The sequence below is a fragment of the Berghia stephanieae genome, chromosome 1, assembly GCF_034508935.2.
Source record: "Berghia stephanieae isolate SIO BIC M18660-M18661 chromosome 1, UCSD_Bste_1.3, whole genome shotgun sequence".
NCBI classification, from domain to species: Eukaryota; Metazoa; Mollusca; class Gastropoda; order Nudibranchia; family Aeolidiidae; genus Berghia; species Berghia stephanieae.
The window spans coordinates 13,726,101-13,752,420 of NC_088360.1; the positions used below are offsets into that span (position 1 = coordinate 13,726,101).

The 26,320-nt window shown below is 35.3% G+C and overlaps 3 protein-coding genes across 11 annotated transcripts in view; 2 read left to right on the forward strand and 1 right to left on the reverse strand.

Moving 5' to 3' along the window:
* The window catches only part of LOC144968399 (HEAT repeat-containing protein 5B-like), a 59,692-nt gene extending 49,027 nt beyond the window's left edge, over window positions 1–10,665 (forward strand). For both annotated transcript variants that reach the window (XM_078906709.1, XM_078906714.1), the window contains 10 exons: window positions 70–252; window positions 1,404–1,599; window positions 2,887–3,162; window positions 3,750–3,912; window positions 4,895–5,004; window positions 6,078–6,374; window positions 6,822–7,064; window positions 7,962–8,113; window positions 8,452–8,668; window positions 10,105–10,665. In XM_078906709.1, coding sequence (XP_078762835.1) covers window positions 70–252; window positions 1,404–1,599; window positions 2,887–3,162; window positions 3,750–3,912; window positions 4,895–5,004; window positions 6,078–6,374; window positions 6,822–7,064; window positions 7,962–8,113; window positions 8,452–8,668; window positions 10,105–10,427 — 2,160 coding nt within the window. In that variant the 3' untranslated portion in view covers window positions 10,428–10,665. The remainder of the gene's footprint in view (window positions 1–69; window positions 253–1,403; window positions 1,600–2,886; window positions 3,163–3,749; window positions 3,913–4,894; window positions 5,005–6,077; window positions 6,375–6,821; window positions 7,065–7,961; window positions 8,114–8,451; window positions 8,669–10,104) is intronic.
* The window catches only part of LOC144968549 (putative small nuclear ribonucleoprotein Sm D2), a 399,977-nt gene that overhangs the window by 132,241 nt on the left and 241,416 nt on the right, over window positions 1–26,320 (reverse strand). The gene's annotated exons all lie outside the window — the stretch shown is intronic.
* The window catches only part of LOC144968481 (dual E2 ubiquitin-conjugating enzyme/E3 ubiquitin-protein ligase BIRC6-like), a 71,088-nt gene continuing 66,525 nt past the window's right edge, over window positions 21,758–26,320 (forward strand). For all 8 annotated transcript variants that reach the window (XM_078906904.1, XM_078906922.1, XM_078906931.1 and 5 more), the window contains exons 1-3: window positions 21,758–22,103; window positions 24,327–24,508; window positions 26,174–26,308. In XM_078906904.1, the coding sequence (XP_078763030.1) occupies window positions 21,923–22,103; window positions 24,327–24,508; window positions 26,174–26,308 (498 nt within the window). In that variant the 5' untranslated portion in view covers window positions 21,758–21,922. The remainder of the gene's footprint in view (window positions 22,104–24,326; window positions 24,509–26,173; window positions 26,309–26,320) is intronic.

The following is a 26,320-nucleotide window of genomic DNA, read 5'->3' on the forward strand; positions in this document are numbered from 1 at the left end:
ACTTGTAAATCTGGTTTTCAAACCAGATAAAAAAAAACTGTATAATTAAAATGAATATTTTGAATTCAGGTTTGCAGTAAGTGGATCGGTAGTGGTGTTGCAAGAGATTTGAATGACCTGAGACGAGTTCATCAACTCCTAGTATCTTCTTTAGCCAAGCTAGGATCAGGGATGGGAAGGCCCAAAGCTCCTCTGTACAATGAAAGTGCTTCTACAATGGAGAAACTTGCAGTCATCACAGCTTGGGCAGATGTAAGTGAACAAAATTTTTGGATGAAATTCTTGTTTTGCTCTTTAACGCAATATTCAATAAACGTGCTCAAACTGCTTTTTTAATATAAAATTATCTCAACAAGCGGACAACTCCATTATAAACTGTACATGCATTTGTTAGATGATATTGTCTCCTATCACCTTATTGTCTTTTTGAATAATCAGGTATTCAAATTTATGATCACTCTTACATACTACAGGCTTTCTTATCTGTATTACTATGCAATTTATAAATAGAACCCTTTGTCAGCTCATGGATGTAAAAATTAGAAATGTTACAAATTGTAGAGACAACATCACCACAAAAGCAATCTCTGATGTCCCATGATCTTGTGGATTATGTAGGTGAAAGATTTAAAGCCAAGTGAGTTGGCCAAAAGTTTTATTTATTTTATGAGATTAGCTTTTACTGGGTGGGGTTCCTGACCTCCCATAGTGGGCAGGGAGGTACTTATTGTGTCTTCTATCCCCCTATGTCTGTTTTCCAACTTGCATTCTGTCTTTGTCTTGGAATGGGATTGCTTGGTTTTGTCCTGGCCCTGGTCAGAGTCATGGCTGGGAGGGAAACAGTCAAATGCATAGTTATTGTATTGGAGATGATATTTTTTTTCCTTGTAAATCATCTCTCTGTTATGTATTATTATATTTGTTATAATTATAATGTAAGCATTTGAGTGTGTTCCTCTTAGTTGGGGCCTGTGTTTGTGTCTGGATGAGACTTTTAGGTGATCTCAAACTAAGTACATTGATGGTATGCTCTTGGAATCTACATTTGATCCATATTTGTTATCAGTTCCCCTTTGTCTTACTTTTTCTTGGATGCTTTAATTGTAATTCTAGAACTTTTTACTATCCCATTTTCTTCCTTTTTACTGGCGCTGATATGACCTAAATGTGTTGCAAGTGCCGTAAAACCCTTAAAAACAAACAAAGAGATTAGCTTTTACAGTTGTTGATGATATTGTAATTGTATATTTTTGTGTAAATGTGTTTGCCCAGCAAACCATTTAGAACGTAGCATTTGGCTTTTACTGACTCTACTACAATGTATATGAGCTAACAATTTATATAAAGTTATAATTTTCATCAGAAATAATTATTGACATTCACATAATGATTCTTTCTAACAGGTATATATTGTAGCTGTTGACAGAGACATTGAGTCATTGGAGAAGTCTAATAGAACAACGAATGAGGAAGATGAAGAGGATTTTTATGACCATAGCGGTGAGAGCCTTTTAAGCCTGGTTCAGCCGGAACTTGAAAATTTAAGTCGTCACTGGTTCAATGCTCTCAGGGACCATGCTCTCCTTTCTTTACCTTCAGGTGAGAAAAAGAATCATTCGAAAGAAAATTTACAATAATGTGTCAATATCTATATATATAATGCATTATAATGAAATGAGGCAATCAATTGAATGATCTAGATTGTGATAATGATAGTGCAATGTATCAATCCTATTATTAATTTTCTCACCTAATTTCATTTTTACATCATGAAATTATGTGTTTGTGATTATGTAGGAATTGTCATTTGAATATCATATGCTATAAGATTCTTGAATTCCTGCATTCGAAATACCGAAGATGTTCCCAATGCCGCTGCACAACCATTGGATCACACATTGGGATGGAGTTCGAAATTTTTAATGCAGGAGACAAAAATAATATCAGTTTACCTGTCCAATGACATCAGTATATTATTTATTATCAAAATGTATTCTATTTTACATTGATTGTTTCTCGAATTTAAACACTTGAATTTATGAATTATCGTTTTGATCAGGCAATCATTACTCATCAAAATCTATTTTTAATAAAACTGGATCAGTGAGCAAAAAAAACTTTTGAACTGCTAAGTTTTTGTGGGGTTTTTTTTTACAAAGTGTAATAGGGATTCCTTGTTATATTTTTGTGATTACGGTGTTGTAAAAAAAAAAAAAGGGTGTATTTCTTTTAATTTCACTCAGAATTGGCGATGGTTATATTTCATAATTTATCTAATTAGCTGTAAGAGTATTTAAGCAAATGTAAAATTATGCACCGAGACTATCTTCATTTATAAGAGTAAGTGAAGGATCAATATAATTGTCTAGTATTCTTTAATCATCGTTGTACTCAACAAATCTCTGTCATTGAATTGAAAGTAAACAAGTTAGGAGCAGACACTGGTGCAAGGTATAATTCTGAAAAAAAAAGTGCATGTGATCTAGTGGTACCAGACAAATCAGGAAAAAAAAATGAAAAGTAATACCCAACAATGCAGCCTTCCTCAACTTGATATCAATTGGAAGATGCATTTTCATTACACAACAGATGTCACCCAATAATCACTGCTTTAAGTTTTAATCTCATGAATGTCGTTTTATGATTCTAACTTTATTTGATATTCTTAAATGGCTATTGAAATAAGAATGGACAATTACAAAATTCTCTTTTCCTCACCAAGATATTACAACAATTATTTCTTTAGCATTACCATGACCAGGTCATGAGCATTCATACGCATGTTGAAAAATCCCAGTTTAATAAGGACTGAGAAAGTAATTCAATGTCTTCACTAATAATTATTAATTTGAATTCATTTATTGATTTTCATGATTCTCCCAACAGAATATTCTAACCAACTTCCAGCAGAAGGAGGGGCATTCTACCACCCCGACACAGTTGAAGTTGCCATCGTCCACTATCGTAAGTCATGGCCCTCAATACTTCATGCCCTGGCCATCTGGCTTGACCACACAGGCTTTGCCCAAGCCAGCCTAACAACATCAGCCATGAAAGACACAGACAAAAAGTTTCTGGGCTCTTCCAGCACCCTACCAGCAAATGTCCCTGCTAATATGAAGTCACGGTCTCATAATCAGGACAGGTTTTTCCTCATATTGGGTGAGTCATTTTATATTCATGTTATGTGGAGTGATGGTAAAGTCATTCAGAAAATTGAAAATGAAGATTTTTTCTTGTTTTGTTTTGGTTAAGATATGTTTTTCAGGGATTTTTTTTCCAAGCTTTTCCTTCTTTTGGTCAATATCTTAAAACATTCTTTGGAGGAGGGAGATTTTTAAATTGTTTTTATATTTTTGATGCTTGAAACCTGCATCTTGTTAGGCTCGTCGGTTTATTTTTCTTCTTTTTATGAAAGATGTGTAATGAAGGGAACAAATTCAGTATGGTATAATTCTTAAAGCTTCCATTATTATTATTATTATTATTATTATTATTATGATTATTATTATTATTATTATTATTATTATTATTATTATTATTATTATTATTGATTTTATTATTATTATTATAATTATTATTATTATTATTATTATTATTATTATTATGATGGTGATGCTGATGATGTTATTCCATTTGTTTATTTATTTTTGTGTGTACATAATCTTTTTTTTAAATTATGCTTTAGAACGCTTCTCAGAATTATTCTTTTCCTTCCATGACACCTTTTTTCCTCTCTTGCTACCCAGGCATAAGTATGGAGGCTCTGTGCAATTCAGCATCTCGACTGGAATTGAATACAGTAAAGCATTGCTTGAGAGGGTTAAAAGCCTTGTTGGGAACTCCATGGCCACGCTCTCAACTCGGAAAAGACAGGGTTCTTGGTCGAGAGCTGCTCAATGTTTTACACAGGTTTGTTTACATTAAGATTTTAAATGTATCTTCCTTCATGTTGATAGTCTCTCTTTACATTATTTATACTCATCTTTCTTTTTGATAAGTCCCATTGTAGAAAATACACACAACAGAAAGACAATGTATTCATCCAATCCATCATAACCCCAAAATCGAAATGTGAAGAGTGGGGATTAAATCCCTCATTGCTGGTCTCAACTAAGTCATGATTTTAATTGGGTAATTAATCAAAGCAGGAAAAAATCAGAAGTACAACCTAAAAGTTTACAATCACACTCATTACAGAATCAATAATTTGATTTCTTTTTATCTTTTAATGTCAACTGAACTAGAACTAGATTTGGTTATCCAATTACCCATTGAGGGTTGAGCTTACAAGATAATGGCAACCTATTTAGAATCAAATTTATGGATGTGATTTGCTTAGAAACAATCAAGTAGATATATTTTGTGAGAGATTTTTACTAGTTTTTGGATGACTGATATGGGGAAGCTAGATCTAAATCCAGAGACTATTCTTTCACATCCCTTGTCTTTGATGCTGAAATGACGTATAAGTGTCAGAAGCACCATAAAACCCTAAGGTTGCTTGACCTCTTATTGTGTGCATTAAAAACAATAATAATAGTAATTTCCATTTATCCTTGCAAACGACTGTTTGCCTGTGGTTGGGCTTGCTGATAATGTAATAGGCTGGGATTGTTTGTTTTTGATGTGTTGCCCCAACCCTTTTTTAAGACATATGTGATAGTATATCTCTGTATATAAACTTGAAATATTTTCATATTTGGCGTTTGAGGAGTTCCCACATTTAACATATAAGGAATGAAATATTTGACATCTGCATTTTAACCTTTTACTCAATTTAAGTAGCTTTATCAGAGAGTATTTGAATTATTTATCAGTTTTGAGAATTAAAATGAAATATTTTTACTAAAACATGCCGTATTCATTTGTATTACGTTTTCTTCATTTACAGAGTAATTCTCACAAGAGATTGTGTTTATGTCCACAATCTGGCGCTTGATGTTGTTACTTTAGTCATGTCTGCTGTGAAAGAAAATTTAAATGAACAACTCAGTGCAAAAGGTTTGAAACTACAATTATCATGCCTCACAAACTATTACATTTTTTGTTGGTTTGGTTGTTTGTCGTTTTTTCCACTTTGATTTTGATTTTTATTATGGTGACTTTATTTTCCCCCTATTTACATACAATGTTAAATACACTTATGTTTGTGTAATGTAATTCTATTAATGTAGGTCTTTGCAAACAATTCTCAATTTTATTGTTTTTTCCCGGGTGGGGTCTCTGACCTCCCATGGTGGGTAGAATGTCATGCTATGTCTTCTATCCCCTATATCTGTTGTTCAAGTTGCTTTCTGTCTTTGTCTTGGAATGGGATTAACATAGTCGTGTCCTAGCTCTGGCCGTAGTCCTTGACTGGGAGGGAAACAGTCAAATGTATCATTATAGTTTTGGGAGATGATATTTTTTTCCTTGTAAATCATCTCTCTATCATATACTGTTATTTATTTATTTATTTTTTAAAAATATACAGTGGTTTGTAAACATTTGAGTGTATTCCTCTTAGACTGGGCTTGTGTCTGGATGAGACTTTTGTGATCTCAAACTAAGTACACTGATAGTGTGCTCTTGGAATCTTCATCTGTTCCCTATTAGAACCATTCCCCTTTGACTTACTTTTTCTCGTGTGCTTTCAATTATAAATCTATAAATTTGACTGTTCAATTTTCTTCCTATTTACTGGCGCTGAAATGATCTAAATGTGTCACAAGCGCTGTAAAACCCTTAAAAACAAAAATAAATTATTGCTGGCTCTGGACCAAAAAGATATTTTTAGTAAACATGAAATCTTGGACGATTTATTTTTTATTGAATTCTTTAACACTTTTTTTCTTACTGTCTTTACATTTTATATGAAATCAGATTACAAACGTATCTGTGTTGTTAAGAATTTTTTTTTTTTAAGCGATCTATGTGAATTCTAACATTCTTTGTTTTAGTCAAGACTTAAACCCAACTTTTTCAACAAAAAGATTTTAAACCTCTATTTGCAGTTTTAAACAAAATAATGTTAACAATAAACTGTATTTGATTATGTATTTCATGTGTTGCTATTTTATTCTATTTATATATAGATGAAACTGGTTCCTCTGAGAAGGAAAGTGAATGTATGAATGAAACTACGCAAGATATAGTGATTGGTGAAGGTGGTACAACTGGAGAGTTTCCTGCTGACAGTTCAGTTGTGTTTGCTACTCTAGAGGTTTGTCTGTGCTGTATTGTCCGTCACATCCCAGCGCTGAATCCATCATCTATTTCCACGGGGTTCCAGTGTCCCACTCATCTCACCAAAATGAACCCTGATATCTCCAAACTCATAGCCAGGGTTATCACCATTATGGTAGACTTACTCGATTTGTGTTCACCTCTTGGTAAGTCATTTTTATATTCTTTTTTTTTTTTGTGGTCTTGTTATGGTTATATCACATGCTTTGATTGGATAGTATTATTAGTACTTCAACTTTAAAGAAATGATTCATAAAGATAACAATTTATTTTGGCTGAAATGGTGTGTGAGTGCGTAATTGAATCAGCAATGATTCTCGTTAGTAATGAGATTATATATAGTAATTACTTTTACTATATTCTGAGTTAAAATAATAAAGAAAAGAAATCAGCCTTTAAAGTAAATCTAAGAATATTTTGTCATATGACATGAGTAGTATGATGTTTATTCAAAAAATGTCTAATTCTAAAATGTTGCTGTACTTAACATGTTCATCGACATTATATAGATCAGTTCAATCCCATCAAGCAGTTTGTTGTTTGCTTTAAAATAAGATTTGAATTACATGTGTTTTCTCACTTCTCATTTTCAGGGGCTATTGCCATTTTACCAACAACACTTCACCTAATTACAAGTATATTGAAAGAAATGTGTGCAGGAGGCGCTGTGACTAAGGCAACTACAGTGGTGAATGCAAGTCTTGCTGTGTTGGAGAGAGTTTGTAAATACCAAGTTGTAAAGGATACCCAGAGAGAAGAGTTTAAATCTGTTTGTCAAGATTGGTCGCATTTGTTACAGAGTGCCATATTTACCGTTCTGCAATATGCAGACCCCAGTGAGTGACTTTTCTGTAATATTAGATTACTGATGGTGATGTTCTCTCTTTAATATTTCTTTTGGAACTTCTTATCACGTCACCAACAGATGTCATTGAAATGATATTTTAGTTCTTGCTTGTGTAATTACCTTCTTATTTTCATAATATATTCATTATTAGTAAGTCAAAACAGTAATGTAAGCAGATTTCAGAATATATAGTTTTAAAAATTGTAAAAAAAAAAAATGAACGAAATGTAAAATAAACATAAACAAGGAAATTGAAATACAAATACATGACAAGGACTATTTGAAAAAGAAAAGAGTAATTATCCAGCAAATTTCACTTCACAAGTTAAAATGATATCTTACTTATCAGTGGATGATTTGTTGAATAAAAATCTGGAAAGGTTTGCTTGATCAGGTTGATTCTTCCTTTCTTTCTTTCTATTTTTATTCTTTTTTTTAAATTATTTTTTTTTTGGGGGGGGGGGGGGGGGGGGGGGGGGGAGGAGTTGTTTTCTTGTATTTTTCTCTCTGCTCTATCTGGCATTGTTTCATACAAATCTCGTCTAAGACCTCAAATCTGTCTCACACACACAATGCCTGCTCCCAAAGTTTTCAGTTTGATCCGTACTAACTATTCTACAATTTTTTAACCAAATACGATTATGAATCAGATTGAATTTTAATTTTCTTGTATTTTTCTCTCTGATTTGTCTGGCATTGTTTTATACACTCTTTTCATACCTTTATCTCACACCAGTGCCTGCTCCCAAATTTTTAGATTTTTTTAACAATACTATTCTACAATTTTTCAACCAAATACGATTATGAATCAGTTAGATTGAATTTTAATTATTTAAACCATTTGTTTAAACCATCATTCAGTTTTTCAAAATGTGTGATCCTTCAGGTTTGAATGAAGCCAGCATGGACCAGGGTGTCCTTGTTATGCTACTGTCGGTATTTGCATCACATTGCAGCCGTGATGTTATGGGAGTTGACAAGTTGATGGAACCCATCTTAAAAATATACAAAGATGCTTGGGAGTCTGATATTCTTTCAGTATGTATATTTTAAATAAATAATGAGTATTGAAATAAGATAATAAGGCTGTCATTGGAAACTCATATATAAGAATAAAATATTATATGATGATTGAAAAAAATATTCCTTATTTTGTTTGTTGTCATTAAAAATTTTATGTTGGATGTTAGGCTGACATTCATTAAATATTTTATGTTGGATTTTAAGCTGACATTTGTATATTCGTGTTCCAAGCTTATGTGAAGTGTTTTATTAGAATTTATTATTAGCTCATATAAAGCCTTATATTCATATATGAAAAAGGGACAACTTAAGGCATGTCATAAATGAGCTGTTTATATAATTTTCTTTTACAGAATCGTTTGGATTGTATGCAGGCTGTCATGTCTATCTTGGGTCATTCTGATAAGACAGCACCTGTTCCTTACATTCACTTGCTGGCACCCAGAGTTATTGAACACCTGAATGCCACCTGCAACCCCCTGAAGCAATGGTCTCCCGAAGAACTAAACTTGTTGAACCTGGAACTCGAGTTTGTGCAGAAACTTGTAGCCATTGCCCAAGAGGATAAGAGTAAGTCGTTGTCTGATCAGTTATTCATTTTGATCAACCCAACTTCTTGGTTGTATTATTTTATTTATCATCATTGAAAAGAAGTCATTCTGAAACATTAGGTCCGATTGTAGTCTGTCTGTCCTCTCTAACTATCATACTTTATGTGACTGTTCTTAACCTGGAGTGAGACCATTTGATTTTACTCAGGCCTCAACTGTGATCCACTACCTTGAGAGCATGTTTTGGTTTGTTCTTGTTTTTTTTTTACTCTTTAAAACCATCTGAATATCTCTTTTTTTTTTTTGAGTCCCCTGTCTGCATCTATATAAGATTTTGAGTGACCCCAAGCTGGACAAATTGCTGTTTGAATCTACTTCTCTTTTCCTTGAACTATAGATTCTCTGCTCATGGCACCAACATCAAACGAAGCAATTTTTCCTGCTCACAACTGCTTTAGATTTTCTCTTTGACATTTTATAAGAGATATTTTTTTCCATAAAAAATTCATTTAGAACAGAAGAAATGTTTTATGGTTGTCTTGAATTGAAATTTTTTAACAACTTAATTTCGGGGGGAAATTGGCTCTAAATGAAAAATAGATTCCTCTTTTACTTTTACCTGCATTGCAAAATTGTGGCAGAAACTCAAGATCTCTAAATGTCTATAACTGTCCTTTAGGTTAAGTAATTTTTCCTTTGTCCACTAACTGATATGAATTCCTAACATTATGAGCCCTATTAAACAACAAAACCAGAGTCGAGTAACACCTCGATGTTTAAATATTTTTTCTTCTGTCAATTTCTGTCGTAGTTGTTTTCAATTCTCATAAAATATTCAGGTGAGGTACAAAGTTTTTGCTGGATGAGCTCCTTTGACCTCCCATGGTCTCTTGCTGTTTCTTATATTCCCCTATATCTATTTTTATGAATTTCTTTCTGTCTTTGTCTTGGAATGGGATTACTTGGCTTTGTCCTGGCCCTTGCCAGAGTCCTTGGCTGAGAGGGTAACAGTCAAATTTATAGTGTTAGTTTTGGGAGATGATCTTTTTTTGCTTGTATATCATCTCTCTGTTATATACTGTTAATTATATTTTTTTGGTTTGAACATATCTCATAAATATTTGAGTGTATTCCTCTTAATAGAATCCTGTGCTAATGTCAGGATGAGACATTTAAGTGATTTCAAACTTCAGTACATTGTTGGGATGCTCTTGGAATCTACATCTCTTCCCTATTTGAACCTTTCCCCTTTGTTTACTTTTTCATGGGTGCTTTAATTGTAAATTTATAATTTTTTGACTCTCCCAGTTATTATACTACTATCTAATGTTTGTGATTAGATTCAAAGGCAAGCGATCAAGTGATATAAAGTGACAAATGTAGATTATTCAGAATATTGCCTCTGTTTCCTATTTTTTAACTAAAATGAATATTTAACCTCTCACTCTATTTCAGGAGTAACGATGCTTGTCTTATATGTCCCAATCCTGGTTTCTTTGCTCCTGGATGAGAGTTCAGCCCCAAAAGCCAACGAACAATGCAAAGTGTTGAGCAATAGAGCTTTGGAAAAGCTGACTGAAACTGGTCGTCTATATCCAGACCATTTTAGAACTGTGATGAGCATGTCAGCAAGCCTCAAGCCAAGACTGGAAGCAGCTGTCAAATTAAAGCAACTAGTTGAAGCCAGTGCAAAAGCCAAAGCGGCAGCCCAAGCTCCAGTACAACCAGCAAAGCCCACTATCACCCTTAAAACAGATTTTAGTAATTTTAAATCATAGCTCAATACAAACATTTTTATAGAGGCAATTTCATTATCATATTTATTTATACTACCCAAGTCCCCAGTTACAGTTTAATAGATTTGGTATTTAGAATGAACAAAAAAGAATTTGACTCATAATGATGTCACTGATTCCTTGTTCTCTGGGTGATATCAAATGTGAATGATAATCGTAGAAGGATCATTTATCATCAAATTATATTTGTTTTATCATTAAACAAAGTGTGATATATATATATATATATTTATTATATTGAATCAATATAAATTTGAAGGGCTATGTGGTGACAAAGCATGCTGAGTTCCAGAATGAAGATAATTACCCATATGATTATGATTTTGACTTGAAGAATGGAGTAATGATAAAAATTTGATTTACTCAAGATGAATTTAGTTATCACATTTTGGTTTTATTTATTTTTTTAAAATTTAGATGTACACATATTATTTCACATTGCCCTTCTTCTTGTCCTTTAAATGAAAATATACTTCAGAAAGGGAATCCAATATATATGATAATGTAAGTTAGGTTTTAAGTATTCATTTAATAGTTAACGTGTACAGAAATATATTTAATAACGTGAAAGTTTTGTATTGGTGGTTCTTATAGGGTGCATTCAAAGTCATGTTATTTTCTGTCATCTTAACAAAAACCCATGTTGTGATGTTACTATAACTATAAGGTCGTCAACCAATATGATATTAAAAAACAGTTTATGCTTGCAGTTGGTAGACTGCTGGTAGTATCTCTTCTATCCCCTTACATCTATACTCTTTTTCTTTATTACTTTGTGCCCATTCCATTGGGTTAGTCGACTTGGTTTTGCCCAGGCCCTAACTGGTGCTCATTAAGAAGTAGGTGGTCAAAAGTGATCATATGTGTTTTTCTGTGAGAGATTATTATATAAATCATTTGTCGGGAGGGGTGGATCAGCTTTGGTGAGTATGTATTAAGAACTGTTTGAATGTCTCACTTTCATTATAAATGGCATCAGTGCAAGGCTTGGGTGGCATCAAACTGGGCGCATAGTGCTTTTCTGTTTTGATCTGTATCCTTCATGTCCTTGAATGATTTCCCTTTGTCTAACTCTAAGGCATCTGCAACTCAAGTGTGTTGGGGACGCTCAACTTTAAATCTAGCTTACTGTTAAAACTGTTTGGTCTGACTTCTCCCAGACTCACTTATGTGACCATCAATTGTCGCAAAAACCATTACATTCTTAAAGCCAAAAAAATATAATAATTTATAGTTTTGAGCACAAAACGTTTAAAAAATATATAGTCGTTTTCAGTTTATCCTCATAAGATGTAAAATAGTTTTTATAAAGTACAAGCTATAACTAATAACTTATTGTACCCTACACAGACTATTCTTATCTTATCCACGCAATATTTATTGTTCATTGTGTTTGTTATTGTGACCAAGATAAAATGTCTGGGTGGGGTTCCTGACCTTCCATAGTGGGCAGGGGGGTACATACTGTGTCTTCTATCCCCTTATAACAGTTTTCCAACATGCTTTCTGTCATTGTCTTGGAATGAGATTACTTGGTTTTGTCCTTGCTCTGGCCGGATACCCTGGCTGGGAGGGAAACAGTCAAATGTATAGTTAGTTTTGGGAGATGATATTTTTTTTCTCCTTGTAAATCATCTCTCTGTTATGCACTGTATTATGTATTATCTATATTTTATTTGTAAACATTTGAGTGTATTCCTCTTAGGGGGGGACTGTGCCTGTGTCTGGATGAGACTTTTAGGTGATCTCAGACTAAGTACATTGGTGGTATGCTCTTGGAATCTACATCTGATCCCTATTTGTTCCCAGTTCCCCTTTGTCTTGCTTTCTCTTGGCTGCTTTAATTGTAATTCTAGAACTTTCTATCCCATTTTCTTCCTTTTTACTGGCGCTGATATAACCTAGATGTGTTGCAAGCGCCGTAAAACCCTTAAAAACAAACAAACAAACAAGGTAAAATGTTAACCCTTTAGTGAAACATAAATTTAGAGCAGAGTGTTTGTTTATGTTGAATGCTAAAGTTTGAATTGATTCTAAAATTTGACTAGATGGGGTTTTCTTGACCTCCCATGGTGGGCAAGGAGGTCACTTGCTGTGTCTTCTATCCCCCATATATGTTTTCCCTTTCCATGTTGCTCTCTGTCTTAGTTTTGGATTGAGATTGCTTGTTTTTTTAAGTCTGGTCTTGGCGAGGATCCTTAGCTGGGAGGGAGTCAGTCAAATGTCTAGTATCTTTTTGAAAGATGATATTTTTTTCCTTGTAAATCATCTCTATCTTATGCACTGTTATTAGTTTTAAGTTCTAGTTTTTAATGTGTTGTACTTTGTAAACATTTGAGTGTGTTGTTCTTCATAGCAGGATTCTCTGATCGTGCCTTGATGGGACCTATAGGTTATGTCAAAATAGGCACATGGGTGGATTGCCAGTGGAATCTTATGTTCCCTATTTGAACCAATCCCCTTTGTCTTGCTTTTCCTTTGTGCTTTTAATTTCAGAACTACTTTTCCTTTGTATCATCTTACTCTTTACTAGCGCTGAAATGACTGGATAGTATCTCAAGTGCAGTAACCCCCCCCCCCCCCCCCCCCCCCCCAAAAAAAAAAAAACAAAACAAAAAAAAAAATAAAAACATACAAACAAAAAGTTGAAAAATGAAATACTTTATGAAAGGTCATATTATTCATTTCAGATGGTATATGGAAATCGTATATAGTGTCATACTAGTGGAGTTACCTAATGCTTTCCTGAATCCAAAACTAAACTTACACTGGAAGCTGGTCTTTCACCGTGCACATTGACACATCACTGGTTGAAGAAAAAGGAACTAAATTATCTCCTTCGTCTATATACATGGTTATGATTTAGATAAATGAAAAATGAAAAGCTGTTGTTTTTCAATCTATTCATGTTTTCCTGTTATGTTATTAACTCATTTTATCATACAAATAAATCTTGCTGAGTTTTTAATTTTTAAAATGTGTTTTTCAGTAAAAGAAACAGAGAATATCTCAGTCCATAGTTTATTGAGAGTGTACCACACCCAAGGTATTTTATATATAGGGCCAGCTGTCCATGGCTTTTAGAGGCTTATTCGTGGTAACTCGCAGAGTTGGCAGGCTATTTTGAAAAAAAAAAATAGAAAACTCACAATCTGTGTTGAATGAAGCATTCTAGAGCTGGCCCTGTATAAAGAAAGCCTTGATTGTACCTAAATGGTTCGTTGTTTATGTACTTATGTACATTGTTAAATAAACATTCTATTATTGCAATTAAAAATCCAAAATATTTGATATTCAGACTACTCTCAATCATTTCAAGCATGGGAGTTCTCACCCAAGGAGGTGTTTTCTTGAATTATTCTTATTTCCCTTTAAATATGTCTCAGCTCATCTTGTGTAGAGGTCTCCATTCTTTGGTCAATCTCTGACTATTTGTCCTTGTCCTGGAAAGAGACTAGCTGATATCCTTTTCGTGAAGCAAAACAGATGTTAAAAAAATATGGAGCATTTATAGAGCGCAATATTCACCAAACGTGCGCTATACAAGGTGTCCCACATGTAGTACGAGACATGATGCCTGTTAGCCAATATTATAATTTTTTCCAACAGAGATAATGCTGTTTACAGCCAGGTACTCATTTTACACCTGAGTACAATGATAGAATGTGAGTAAAGAGGCTTTTCCAAGGACTCAACTATGCCCTGCTGAGAACAGGTCTCGAACCCTGGATCTTCCGATCCGAAGGCAAAAATCATTGCCACTAGACCACATAGCCGCCCTATTTGGGGTATTATTGAGTCTTAGATTAGGCACTAGATCTTTTTCTCTTTTTTTTTTCTTTTAAAAAAGCGCCTTTGCTTTCTTTTTCCACACACACTTGGAACATAAGTGTTGCAGGGAAACCTAAAAGCTTTTATTTTGTGTGTATGTCTATTCCTTTACATGGCCAGGGATATGACTTAAAATATGGATTTAACCCCTTTCAATCCTAGACAAAAAAAAAAAATCAAAGCAATTGAACACTGTAGCCTAGATAAAGCAATGCATCAGTTTAAGTCTTCAGACATAAAACTCATCATGGGCGATTTTAATGCCAAGGTGGGCCGAGAAAGAATAGAAGATATTGTGGGCCCACATGGTCTGGGAGACAAAAATGACAGAGGTGATCGTCTTATTCAATGGTGCCGTCAACATGATCTGACAATCACAAATACTTGGTCAACAAACCACAATAGAAGGAAGTGGACATGGAAAAGTCCTGGAGATGGAGTGAGAAACCAAATAGATTACATACTCATCAGCAAACGTTTCCGAAACTCGGTTTTGTATGCCAATTCTATGCCGGGGGCTGACTGTAACAGCGATCATATACCTGTGCTATGCCCCATATGAGTTAAATTGAAAATCTGCAAAAGAGCAAAGGCTAAACCTAAATACCAACTAGACATTCTCCGGAGGAACAGAAGATACAAGAAAAATTTGAACTATCAGTAAGAAACAAGTTTGAAGTGCTTGGAGAACTAACAGATATAGAAGAGAAATATGAGCAGTTTAAAGACAGTGTTGCTGCATCATTAGAAGAAAATGTTCCAACCACACTTAAGTTGCAGAAGAAGAAATGGATTACTCCAGAGATATTAGAACTAATGAATGAGAGAAGAAAGGCCAAAAATCAGGAAGAAAAATACAAGACTCTGAACAGGCAGATAAAAAGAAAATGCAACGAAGCTAAAGAAGACTGGATAAATGAACAATGTCACTATATAATGTCCTGCAAAGAAAAAAATGGCAAATTCTTCCATCAGAAAATCAAAGAAGTGACAAACAAAACTAAATCAGGTGCTAAAAGTGGATGCATCAAAGACAAGCGTGGAAACACCATCATGGACAAAGACTGCATTCTAAACAGATGGTCAGAATATATTGAAGAACTTTTTTTGATAATCGAGGAGAAATGCCTATGATAAAAGAACTGGAAGGGCCTTCTATAATGAAAGATGAAGTTAGGAACGTCATGAAAAGCATGAAAAATGGAAAAGCTGCAGGACCTGATGCCATAACAATTGAAGCCTTGACTGGCCTGGGTGAATGGGGGATTGAATTCATCACAAACCTTCTAAATCAAGTGTATGACACAGGAAAAATGCCAACTGATATGAAACGATCCATTTTTATAGCACTACCAAAAAAGCCAGGGGCAGTTGATTGTGAACAACACAGAACTATTAGCCTAATGAGCCACCTCACAAAAATTCTTTTGAAGATAATTTTACTAAGAATAAGAAATAAAATACGACCTGAAATTGGGGAGATGCAATTTGGTTTTGTTGAGGACAAGGGTACCAGAAATGGAATATTCACATTATCAATGCTGATGGAAAGATGTATTGAAGTAAATAAAGATCTGTATATGTGTTTCATCGACTATTCAAAAGCCTTTGATAAAGTACAACACGAAAAACTATTCAAAATTCTATCATCCTTGGACATTGATGGTAAAGATTTAAGAATATTACGGAATTTGTACTGGGAACAAGAAGCAGCAATGCGTGTTGACAACGAACTAAGCAGTTTTACACCTATTAGAAGAGGAGTTAGGCAGGGGTGTGTTTTGTCTCCAGATTTATTCAACCTCTATAGTGAAATGATATTAAGAGATATCGAACATAAGAAGGGGGTGTGTATTGGAGGAAAGAATGTAACAAATCTGAGGTATGCAGATGATACGGTTCTACTGGCAGAATCTGAACATGAACTACAAGAATTACTGGATGTTGTAGTCAGGAGTAGTGAAAATATGGGACTGGAACTGAATATTCTAAAACAGAATGCATGACGGTATCTAAAAATAATAACCCACCAGCCTGTGTAATAACAAGCAGAGGACAAACAATACAACAAGTTGAATGTTTCAAATATTTAGGCTTCAATGTAACATCCAATGGAAAATCAGATTGTGAAATAAAGAAAAGAATAGGTATGGCGAAGAATGCATTCAACCAGCTGCATACAATTATGAAAAACAGGAATATTAGCATGAAAACAAAAATCAAAGTCCTGGATTGCTATGTACTGTCTGTGCTGCTATATGGTTGTGAGAGCTGGACCATAAACAAGACCATGGTTAAAAGACTGGAGGCAGTGGAAATGTGGTTTTACAGAAGAATGATGAGGGTGTCATGGATGGAAAGGAAAAGAAATGAAGAAATTTTAGAAATGGCAAACAGAAAAAGATCACTGATAACAAAAATCATCAAACGCCAAATGGAATTTTTAGGACACATTATCCGCCACCCTGGTTTGGAAATACTCGCCTTGACTGGAAAGATGAATGGAAAAAGAATAAGAGGAAGACAAAGAATAACGTATTTGAAAGGGATAAGAATTTGGACAGATGAAGCTGAGAAAGGTGGCGCTGCTTTAATAGAATTGGCAAGAGATAGATCAGCTTGGCGGAAGATGACCTCCGACGTCTGCTTCAGATATGGAACTACATGAGATGAGATGAGAGCCTGGGTGGGGTCTTTGACCTCCCGTGGTGGGCAGAGGTCACTTGCTATGCCTTCTATCCCTTTATATATGTTTTCTGAGTTGCTCTCTGTCTTCGTTTTGGAATGCGATTGCTTGGTTTTGTTCGGGTCCTGGGTGGGGTTCCTGACCTCCCATAGTGGGCAGGGAGGCACTTACTGTGTCTTCTATCCCCCTATATCTGTTTTCCAACATGCTTTCTGTCTTTGTCTTGGAATGAGATTACTTGGTTTGTCCAGGCCATGACCGGGTACCCTAGCTGGGAGGGGAACAGTCAAATGTCTAGTTGGAGTTTTGGGAGATATTTTTTTCCTTGTAAATCATCTCTCTGTTATGCACTGTATTGTTTTGTTTTACATACAATAGACAATATATTATTTGTAAACATTTGAGTGTCTTCCTCTTAGTGGGGACCTGTGCTTGTGTCTGGATGAGACTTTTAGGTGATCTCAAACTAAGTACACTGATAGTGTGCTCTTGGAATTTACATCTGTTTCCTATTTGAACTAATTCCCCTTTGTCTTACCTTTTCTTGGGTGCTTTAATTGTAATTCTAGAACTTTTTACTGTCCCATTTTCTTCCTTTTTACTGGCGCTGATATGACCTTAATGTGTTGCAAGCGCCGAAAAACCTTTAAAAACAAAACAACAACAAACTTGTTCGGGTCCTTTTTTTCATTGGGAACTACGAATTAAAAAAAAAATTCAAGTAGGCAGCTCTGCTTAAGCATTATTTGAATCCCCTACCCCCCCTACCCTTTCTCTCTCTCTCTCTCTCTCTCTCTCTCTCTCTCTCTCTCTCTCTCTCTCTCTCTCTCTATAATACATCTAATGTCCCATTCTAGTGGATTTTTACAAGCAGAAATTCAAATATATCTAATCACCCTTTTGTCTTGTACACCATTTAGGTACTTATTATTCAACTTCCAAGCCCAAATTATTCAACAGCTGGTTCCATTATCCTCAACGACGAAAACGAAAACTTGGGGTCAACATCAGCAACTGAAGGTCCTTACTCCAGGACAAGAATGTCAACTATCGTTTTTGTTTTTTTTTTTCCATCGACTATCTGCCGACAGAAAAATACCTTTTCAGCAGTCGTTTTTGCCATCGACTTTTCCGCCGGTTGAATGCTGTTACGAAGTACGTCGATGTATCAGAGGTGGCCTGCAGTTCTTGTGATGAAGAAGAGGAAGACGAAGGAGAAAATGTAATGTAAAAGGACATAACACCGGCCAATTTGCTGGTCGTGTTTGGATTGAATATGTTACGAGAGACAGTGGACAACTGGGTGGACAGAGTCTTCTCTTCTTCTTAGATGCCTTTCGCGTCTCGACCGAAAGATCGGGTCGCCTTGGCTGTTTCCAGTATTTCCTGTGTGAGGTGTCTCCAATATTGCCGGTCCTCTGCTAGGGTTCTCAGATTTTCAAGGTCCCCTGCCGTTATGAGACTAATGCTTTGTCCAAGTGTTGTGAGGTTTTTGTTTAGGATCACAGGGAGTGTTGTGATCGGTCTTCCTCTGAAAAGGTTCCCGTGTTTTTGGAAGTATCCCGACATGGCTTGGTTAGCTGGTATGTTTTTGTCCCTGCGTAGTATGTGACCGAAAAGTTGCCATCGTTGTTGTAAAATGTCGAGGGAGATTGGTCTTTCTTTTGTGATCTTATAGAGTGATTCATTTGAGATCTTTTTTGGGTATTTGATGTCCAGTACCCTTCTTAGCTGTGTGCGATGGAAGGCATCCAGATGTTCTTCTTCGGATTTTGTCAACGCCCAAGTGCCGCAGTTATACAGAAGTACCGGTTTTACAAGAGCACGGTACAGTTTCAGTTTGGTTTTTCTCTTTATTTTGTCACCTCTAATCCATACATTGGTGAGTTTGCTGAGTGCGGCGTTTGATAGCAGCTGTTTTCTTCTTTGTACATCCTCGGTGTCTCCAAGAGTCTCAGATAAACAATAATCCAAATCTTTACTTATATTCGATCATTGCTCTTTAGCTATTAAGATGGATAATCTACTTTTAATTACCCCACCATCCCTTCCCCAGTACTCAAAGAGAGGAGCAGCTTTTTTCTTCTTCTTTCTTTGTGTGTGTGTGTGTGTGTGTGTGTGTGTGTGTGTGTGAAATTAATTGCTGTATTCAGAGAGAGAGAAAATCACGTCCGTCCGCTTTATGTTTATGTAACATTACATTGAAAATAATATCATTGCAACTCACCACCATAGCAGAGCCATAATTTATTGGGGAAAAAAAAAACAATAATAATAATAATAATAATAATAATAATATAATAATAATAATAATAATAATAATAATAATAATAATAATAATAATAATAATAATAATAATAATAATAATAATAATAATGAAACATCAACTAACACAAAACATCAATTTTATTGCGCGAAAATAGTCAGCTCACTTTCTTCATAAGCAAAGGTCGAGGTCGATCCAGTCGAGAATTTTTCTGATCCCTCCATCTCCTCAGCAGGAGATTGGGCCCATAAGGTCTGATTAAAAAGTACTTTGCAATAGACTGGCATTCTTTCAAAATGGTAGCGAGCAATTCTGAATCTGAATCGATAAAATACAACAGGCATATGGGCGCATGAATGCCAATCTGTAGCAATAGTAAGACGAAACGATTGATGGTTATGTGGGTCATCTGAAGACCAAACAAAAATCAAAAAAAAAAAAAAAAAAAAAAAGAAATATCCACTAAACGTGCTCCAAGAACTTTACAATGGGTCCCTGGCCAACAGCAACACTTAGCATGTGGGGCGTGACATGGCGCCTGTTAGGAGATTTTAGATTTTTTTGGACAGAGACAAAGCTATCAACTGCCATGTACTTGGGTACTATAGGAGAGGTACTCGTTTTACACCTAAGTTCGGTGAGTGAATGTGAGTAAAGAGCCTTTTCCCAAGGACTTAACTATGCGCCGAACGAGGCTCGAACCCAGGACCTTCCGATCCAAAAGCCAGTGTCATACCATATGACCACATACATAGCCGCACAATCGTCTGGTGGTGGCTTTTGATTACGCGGTCTGGTAAATGCAATGAATTCCACTATCTTATAGTACACGGGAAGAAACTCATAATGTGTGTGTGTGTGTGTGTGTTTCTCTCTTCTCTTTTTTTGTTTTAAATGGGTCCCAAGCTGAGCTGGCGTATTGCAAAGTTGGTCTTACTTTAGTGTCGTGTACTTAGCTTCACATTCAATAGGGTGTAGCTAAAGCTTCTTGTTGTTTGTAGGAATAAATATTACGATAAAATTTACCAGAGTGAAATGTCGTGTTCAGTCTTTCTGTCCATTTTACAACCGTGTCGAGGTTGTGGGCGCGTCTAGTGTTATTTTCACGATCTATTTTTCTAAACAGTAAACTGACGTCGACAAAAACAAGTTTTAAACTGTTTTCTTGGCCATATCGTTTTGGAAGATTAAAAAGCGCATAGGACCAAGTACAACCGGTTCTCCCAACAATAAAGTGCACGGGTCACTACTTCTGTCTATGAGAACTCGTTGAGATCTGCCGCATAGCCTGTTTTTAAAACACCTTTGGAGAGGTTGTTTTCTGTTGTATTCCAAATCTTCGTCTTTACTTTCTTCTATATTTCTAGTTTCTGAGTTTTCTAATTTCTGGAGTAGCCTACGGTTAGGCACCGTGTCAAACGCTTTGCTGGAATCAAGAATCAATCAATAAATTTGTTTGTTGTTGTTGTTTTGTTTTTTTTGTTTTTTTCCAGTCTTGTGATTTTAAGATTAATTCCAGCGCATATATCAGCTGTGTTTCGCATGAATGATATTCCCTGAGCCGCGTTGGTAATCTGCTAGGACTTGGTGTTCATCAAGATGGTTCATCACGGCGTGAAATATAATACCTATGTTCCAAAATTGGCAGGCGACGGATGTTATTGAAATGGGGCATTACTTTGCTCCAATGTCTCGTTTTTATAAATGGCAGTGATGTTTGCATTTTTCTAGTCAATGGGTACTGGGTACGCAACTCGTAACAAGTGAGTGTTGGAAACGTATTTATAGACAAGGAGCAATTTCTACAGCTGTTTCTTCGAAATATTGGCAGGACCTGAAGTTTTGTGATGCCTCGCGTGATGATGTTAATATTATTTTTCAGTACTGGCAACAAGTCATTTTCAATTTTGGATCCTCTTTAGTAAAAACACTTTTATGTTGGTTGCCTAATAGGTTTACATTTTCCACAGCTTACCGTGTTTAACGCTGCAAGGTGGGAGAAACTATTTTTCTACAGTGTTAAAAGTTCTTCTGACCATCCGATGTTGTCTGCACCTTGGTGGTTTCTAGAGATAGGGTTAGAGACGAAATAATAGCAATATACTTGACACTATTGTTTTGCGTGCACCTCCGTGTCTTGGCGAGCATGTGTGTGGAGTGGGGTGGGGGGGGGGGGGGTGAGTGCGTTGTCTTTTATGCCGAGAAGAAGGGGGAAGGGGGGGGGGGAGGAGGAGGACGATGATAATGATGATGATGATGATGACGATGATGATGAATTCACATTCAGTGCATTTGAGTCGAAAGAAGTAGTTCGTCTCTCTCTCTCTCTCTCTCTCTCTCTCTCTCTCTCTCTCTCTCTCAGTATTACATTATTAATCTTATGTAATTTCCAAGTTCGAAGGGAGGTAAATGTAAGAATTGCAATTGGAAATGCAACACTGCAGATCAGTTGGTAAAAGAGAAAAACGATGAGATCAGTTTCCAAATATAGCTCCGTTTAGCAAAAACTCGCTTATTTTGTGAGCGATTGACAGTAAAATTTATGGTAATATTTTGTAAACAGTCTCAGTAATGAGAGTTCATAGAAATCAAGTCAAGAGCAATGATCACGGAATTTTTTTTTCGTTAAATCTTTCCATCCCATTTTAGGCGTGACGTCACTGGAATGACCACTGTAACTTGTACAAATGTATCATGGCGGATACCGAAGATCGATGGTCCATTCGACAAGATGGATGTTTATCACTTGATTCAATAGTAGAGGATGTTACTTACAATTCATTGTTAAATGCCATTATTCTATCATGTAAAGACCAGTCAGTCATAATCGTGGATGCACTCTCAGGAGCTGTGCTTCAAAAATCTGACTTGTCAGGTATGTATTTCTAGGAAGATCAGATCAGATTCAGATTAGAAGAGTGAAGAAACTATCTAGCGCATTCCTTGAAGTTGAAGTGCTTGGGACCCTGCCCGTCATTCGTATCTCTATTGTCCTTACGAGGATCCCGCATAAGGTCCATTTTGATTGAATATAATTTACTCATTTGATTATTTATTCGCTGAGAGAAAGCGAAAACCAAAGTCAAAATCAAAATCTAAGACTAAAAAGTAAAAAGCGTCAGTCAATTTTGTTGTCTGCTGTTGAAATTGAAATCGAAACCAGCTTTGGTAGGGAACAGACTTGTTTCTCATAGAAATGTTTTGTACCTTCGGGATTCTGTTCAAAGACATGACTTTAGTATCTGTGAAAAATCTAGGATTCTTCATCCACGAAAACCTAAATATAAACGATCAAGTTGAATTATATTATTATTTTATTATATACAAATAACAATGATAAAATGGTCACCTATATTGCCTCTATTAACTCTATTCGCAGTAATAAATAGTAGATATAATTCATTGCAGCTATTTGCAGTAGTAGCCTATGAGCCTTGAGCTTTATTGTATAGAGGATTGGGCGCAAAATAAAAATAAACTACATAACTATTATTATTAATTTATTATTATTATTATTTGTTTTTGTTTTATTTTTTAATAAAAATTTTGTTGTTGATTAAAACAAATATTTTTAAGAATTAATTTTTTAAAATTATTACTAACTATTATTATTATTTTGCATTTCAATGACGATGATGATGTGTCTGTTAATGTGTAGTGATGGTGGTGTTGATGTGGTTGTGATGATGACCATAATGATGATGATATAATGGTGGCGGCGGTAGCCGTAGTTTTGATAACGATGTGGAGGTAGCTGTGGTAGTGGTAGTAATGTTGTGATGGTTGTCGTTGTAGTAGTGGCGGTGGTATGATGATGTAAAAGTGGTGATGGTTGCTGTGGTAGTAATGATGATGTGGTGGCTGTAGTAGCAGAGATAGTTTATTGATGGTAACCTATTATTTGCAGGAGCACTGAGATATGAGTCATGAGCAATGGCGAGTGTGTGTTTGTGTGTGAGAGAGAGAGAGGGAGAGATTCCTGGAACCTTTATAAAATATATTTAACTAATTGTAAATAAAACAATAAACGGGACAGAACTATTCTCATTAAGTGACAGATAAGCTTATAGATTTCAAGATGTGAACGAATGATCAAGCGGAGAGGTGGGGACAGGGAAATTTTCATGGATTGGATTGGGGTAAACAAAACAAGACATGATCTTGTCAAGTTCCAGACTTGAAGGAAAAGTTGAAACGTTAAAAATCTCAATTCTCAGCCACACAAAATGTTTCAATCATCCCTACTTTTCTTTTCTTCTCAAACTAACACACTCTCATTCAACTTCAAGGCATTCACCAACACGCCATGTTGAACAGAAAATACAATGTTGTGTTCAGCGAGGGGACAAAGACTAATTTTCAGAGACGGGAGAGCACTTCTACTACTGCGAATAGTGATTTTACCATGTTTATTTTAGAACCATCTTTTAACAACTAAGAGTATAATTATCTATGGATTATAAGTTACTGTCTCTCACAGTGTATGTATAGTCGTTGAGAAATGAAATTTGTTGAGCTGAAAACTGATTTGAAAGCTTAAATTTTAATTGTTGTGAGTCATATACCCTTTCATACAAAATACTTTTTAAAAAAAAAAAAAAAAAAAAATATATCCAATTGTCTCTGTAGAAATATAAGCATTGATAAATAGTACAATATTTATTTATCACAGCAAAAATTTAATTGATGACATGTTTATGGCTGCAAAATATCTTCTTTGTGTTCGCTCAGCAGTCTACTCTCCACCAGTCCTCTGGAGATCCTCCAGGCTCCGGTTGAGTGGAGCTTACTCCTCAAGCTTGTTAGGGCAGTCATTGGCCAGTATTTTCTCCAAAGGACAGAGAGTGTTGGGCAATTCTGTAGGATTTGTTCACCTGTTATACTTCCTGTTTCGAGAGGGGCACTGACTTGAAGTATCGCATCCTAAAGATTATGACCTGGTCTTGTTTGGTCAACTGATAAAATGGGTCATTCCTGTTGTAGTTCGGATGCTGATCATTCAAACGTCAAGAAAATGGATTTTATGCAAATTATATGACAACACTCTTTATTTACAGTTTTTGATGTCAAGAATAATATATGAATATTTTTTTTCCAGGCCATAAAACTGAAAATGTCAGATGTAAATACCTAGCAGAGAAAGACAGAACAGTGCTCAGTGATGGCTCAGCACTTGGTGTCAGAGGAGATCTGCAAGGGATCTTGTTGCTGGACACAGCCCTTCAGACTCCTGTTCAAAAGACGGAAGAGACAGTGAAAATTGAATTGCCACTTGTTGAGGTTTGAAACTTTGTGTTTGAAAAATAACTACAATATATCGGTTGAAAAAAGGAGGCCAGATGGCAAGCCAACTTTGAGTTAATGGCATTATTAGGTCACAGTCTGGTTTATTTGGTTCAATATATATCTCTTAAAGTTAAAGAAAACATATTGATGGCAGTACTAAAACTATCAATGAAAATGCTGTTTTTTTATGTGACAAAACTTTTTTCATTTCCATTGATTGTTGTGTTGTTTGTAGTTTTTAAAATCTTATCCATAGTAGGGTTTCCCCCAAGTTGAAAGGTTTGCGATAGATCCCATCCATATGACAGTTTTAGAAGGATTTTTCTAATACTAATTATATGTTTTTTAGATATTATATTCCTCTTTTATTAATTCTGTTGTGGCGGGTGGTTGGATGGTAGCATCACCCTTGAATCATATACCTATGATGTTCGCATGGGTGTACAATCCGATAGTGATGTCGTTTCTTCTTCTCTTTACTAGCCTATCCTGCTTCTTTGGTTTGTGATTGTATTTTTGACAGGGGATATTTTTTTTTCTGTAAATCTTCTGCCTGTTTGTTCTTGGTTATTTATAATTTAGCTTATGATATCTTTAGGTTATGATTTTGATTTACATTTGTACTATTTTTGTTAGATTGCTTGTTTTTTTGTTTCAGCGGTCTCTCATATAACCTCAATTGTGTTGGAAGAGATCTAAAGCAACAAACAAACAAAAAAAAATTCTGTTGTGATACAAGAAATGCATTCCGCAGATGCTATTCTTTTATGTTTACAAGTTTTAACTTTTTTTTCTTTCTTTATGGCCCCTTGTCAATTAGGATGAAAATATTATAAGTTTGTTGATGGATTTTATTCAGATTGATAAATCTTCTCTCTCCTTGGAGCCGGAGTTTATCCTGGTTTCTATAACCTGAAATGGTCAATATCTATTGCTTGCTACCCTTTGGATAGGACCCTATTCTATCATGAAGTACTTTCGACTAGGTCAGAAAAAGTATTGAGCGGGTGGTTGGATGGGAGCATCAACCTTGAATCATATACCTATGATGTTCGCATGGGTGTACGATCCGATAGTGATGTCGTTTCTTCTTCTCTTTACTAGCCTATCCTGCTTCTTTGGTTTGTGATTGTATTTTTGACAGGGGATATTTTTTTTCCTGTAAATCCTCTGCCTGTTTGTTCTTGGTTATTTATAATTTAGCTTATGATATCTTTAGGTTATGATTTTGATTGACATTTGTACTATTTTTGTTAGATTGCTTGTTTTTTTGTTTCAGCGGTCTCTCATATAACCTCAATTGTGTTGGAAGAGACCTAAAGCAACAAACAAACAAAACAAAAAAAAAAAGTATTGACATCACCAGGGGTCTTGGATAATGCGCTCTACTGAGTTATCAGGACCCCCAGATAGATAAATATATTCCCTTAATTTGTCTGGGGAGAAAAGACAGGTATTCCAGGTGTGCGCTGCAACACAGCTTTACAAGTGAACAACGGAGGTGAAGCTTCTTGTTCAAGAAAAAAAATAAAACAAGGGTTTGAAAACAGGCCTTAAAGCCCAGTCTGTTGAGACATTGGAAAACCTTAACTGCTCGATCATTACACCAACTGAACTTGATGTACATGTATATTTGTTTTTAAATTAACATTTCCTTAGGCCACCCATCTGCTGAAATCATTTGCTGTCACAGACCTTTCAGGGAAGGAATATGTTGGTGATTTTATAAGGGATTTGTCTAATGGCATATGTGCTGCCCAGGAAGCGACTCAGGGTAACCACAAAACAGCAAAGGTAATTTTTATT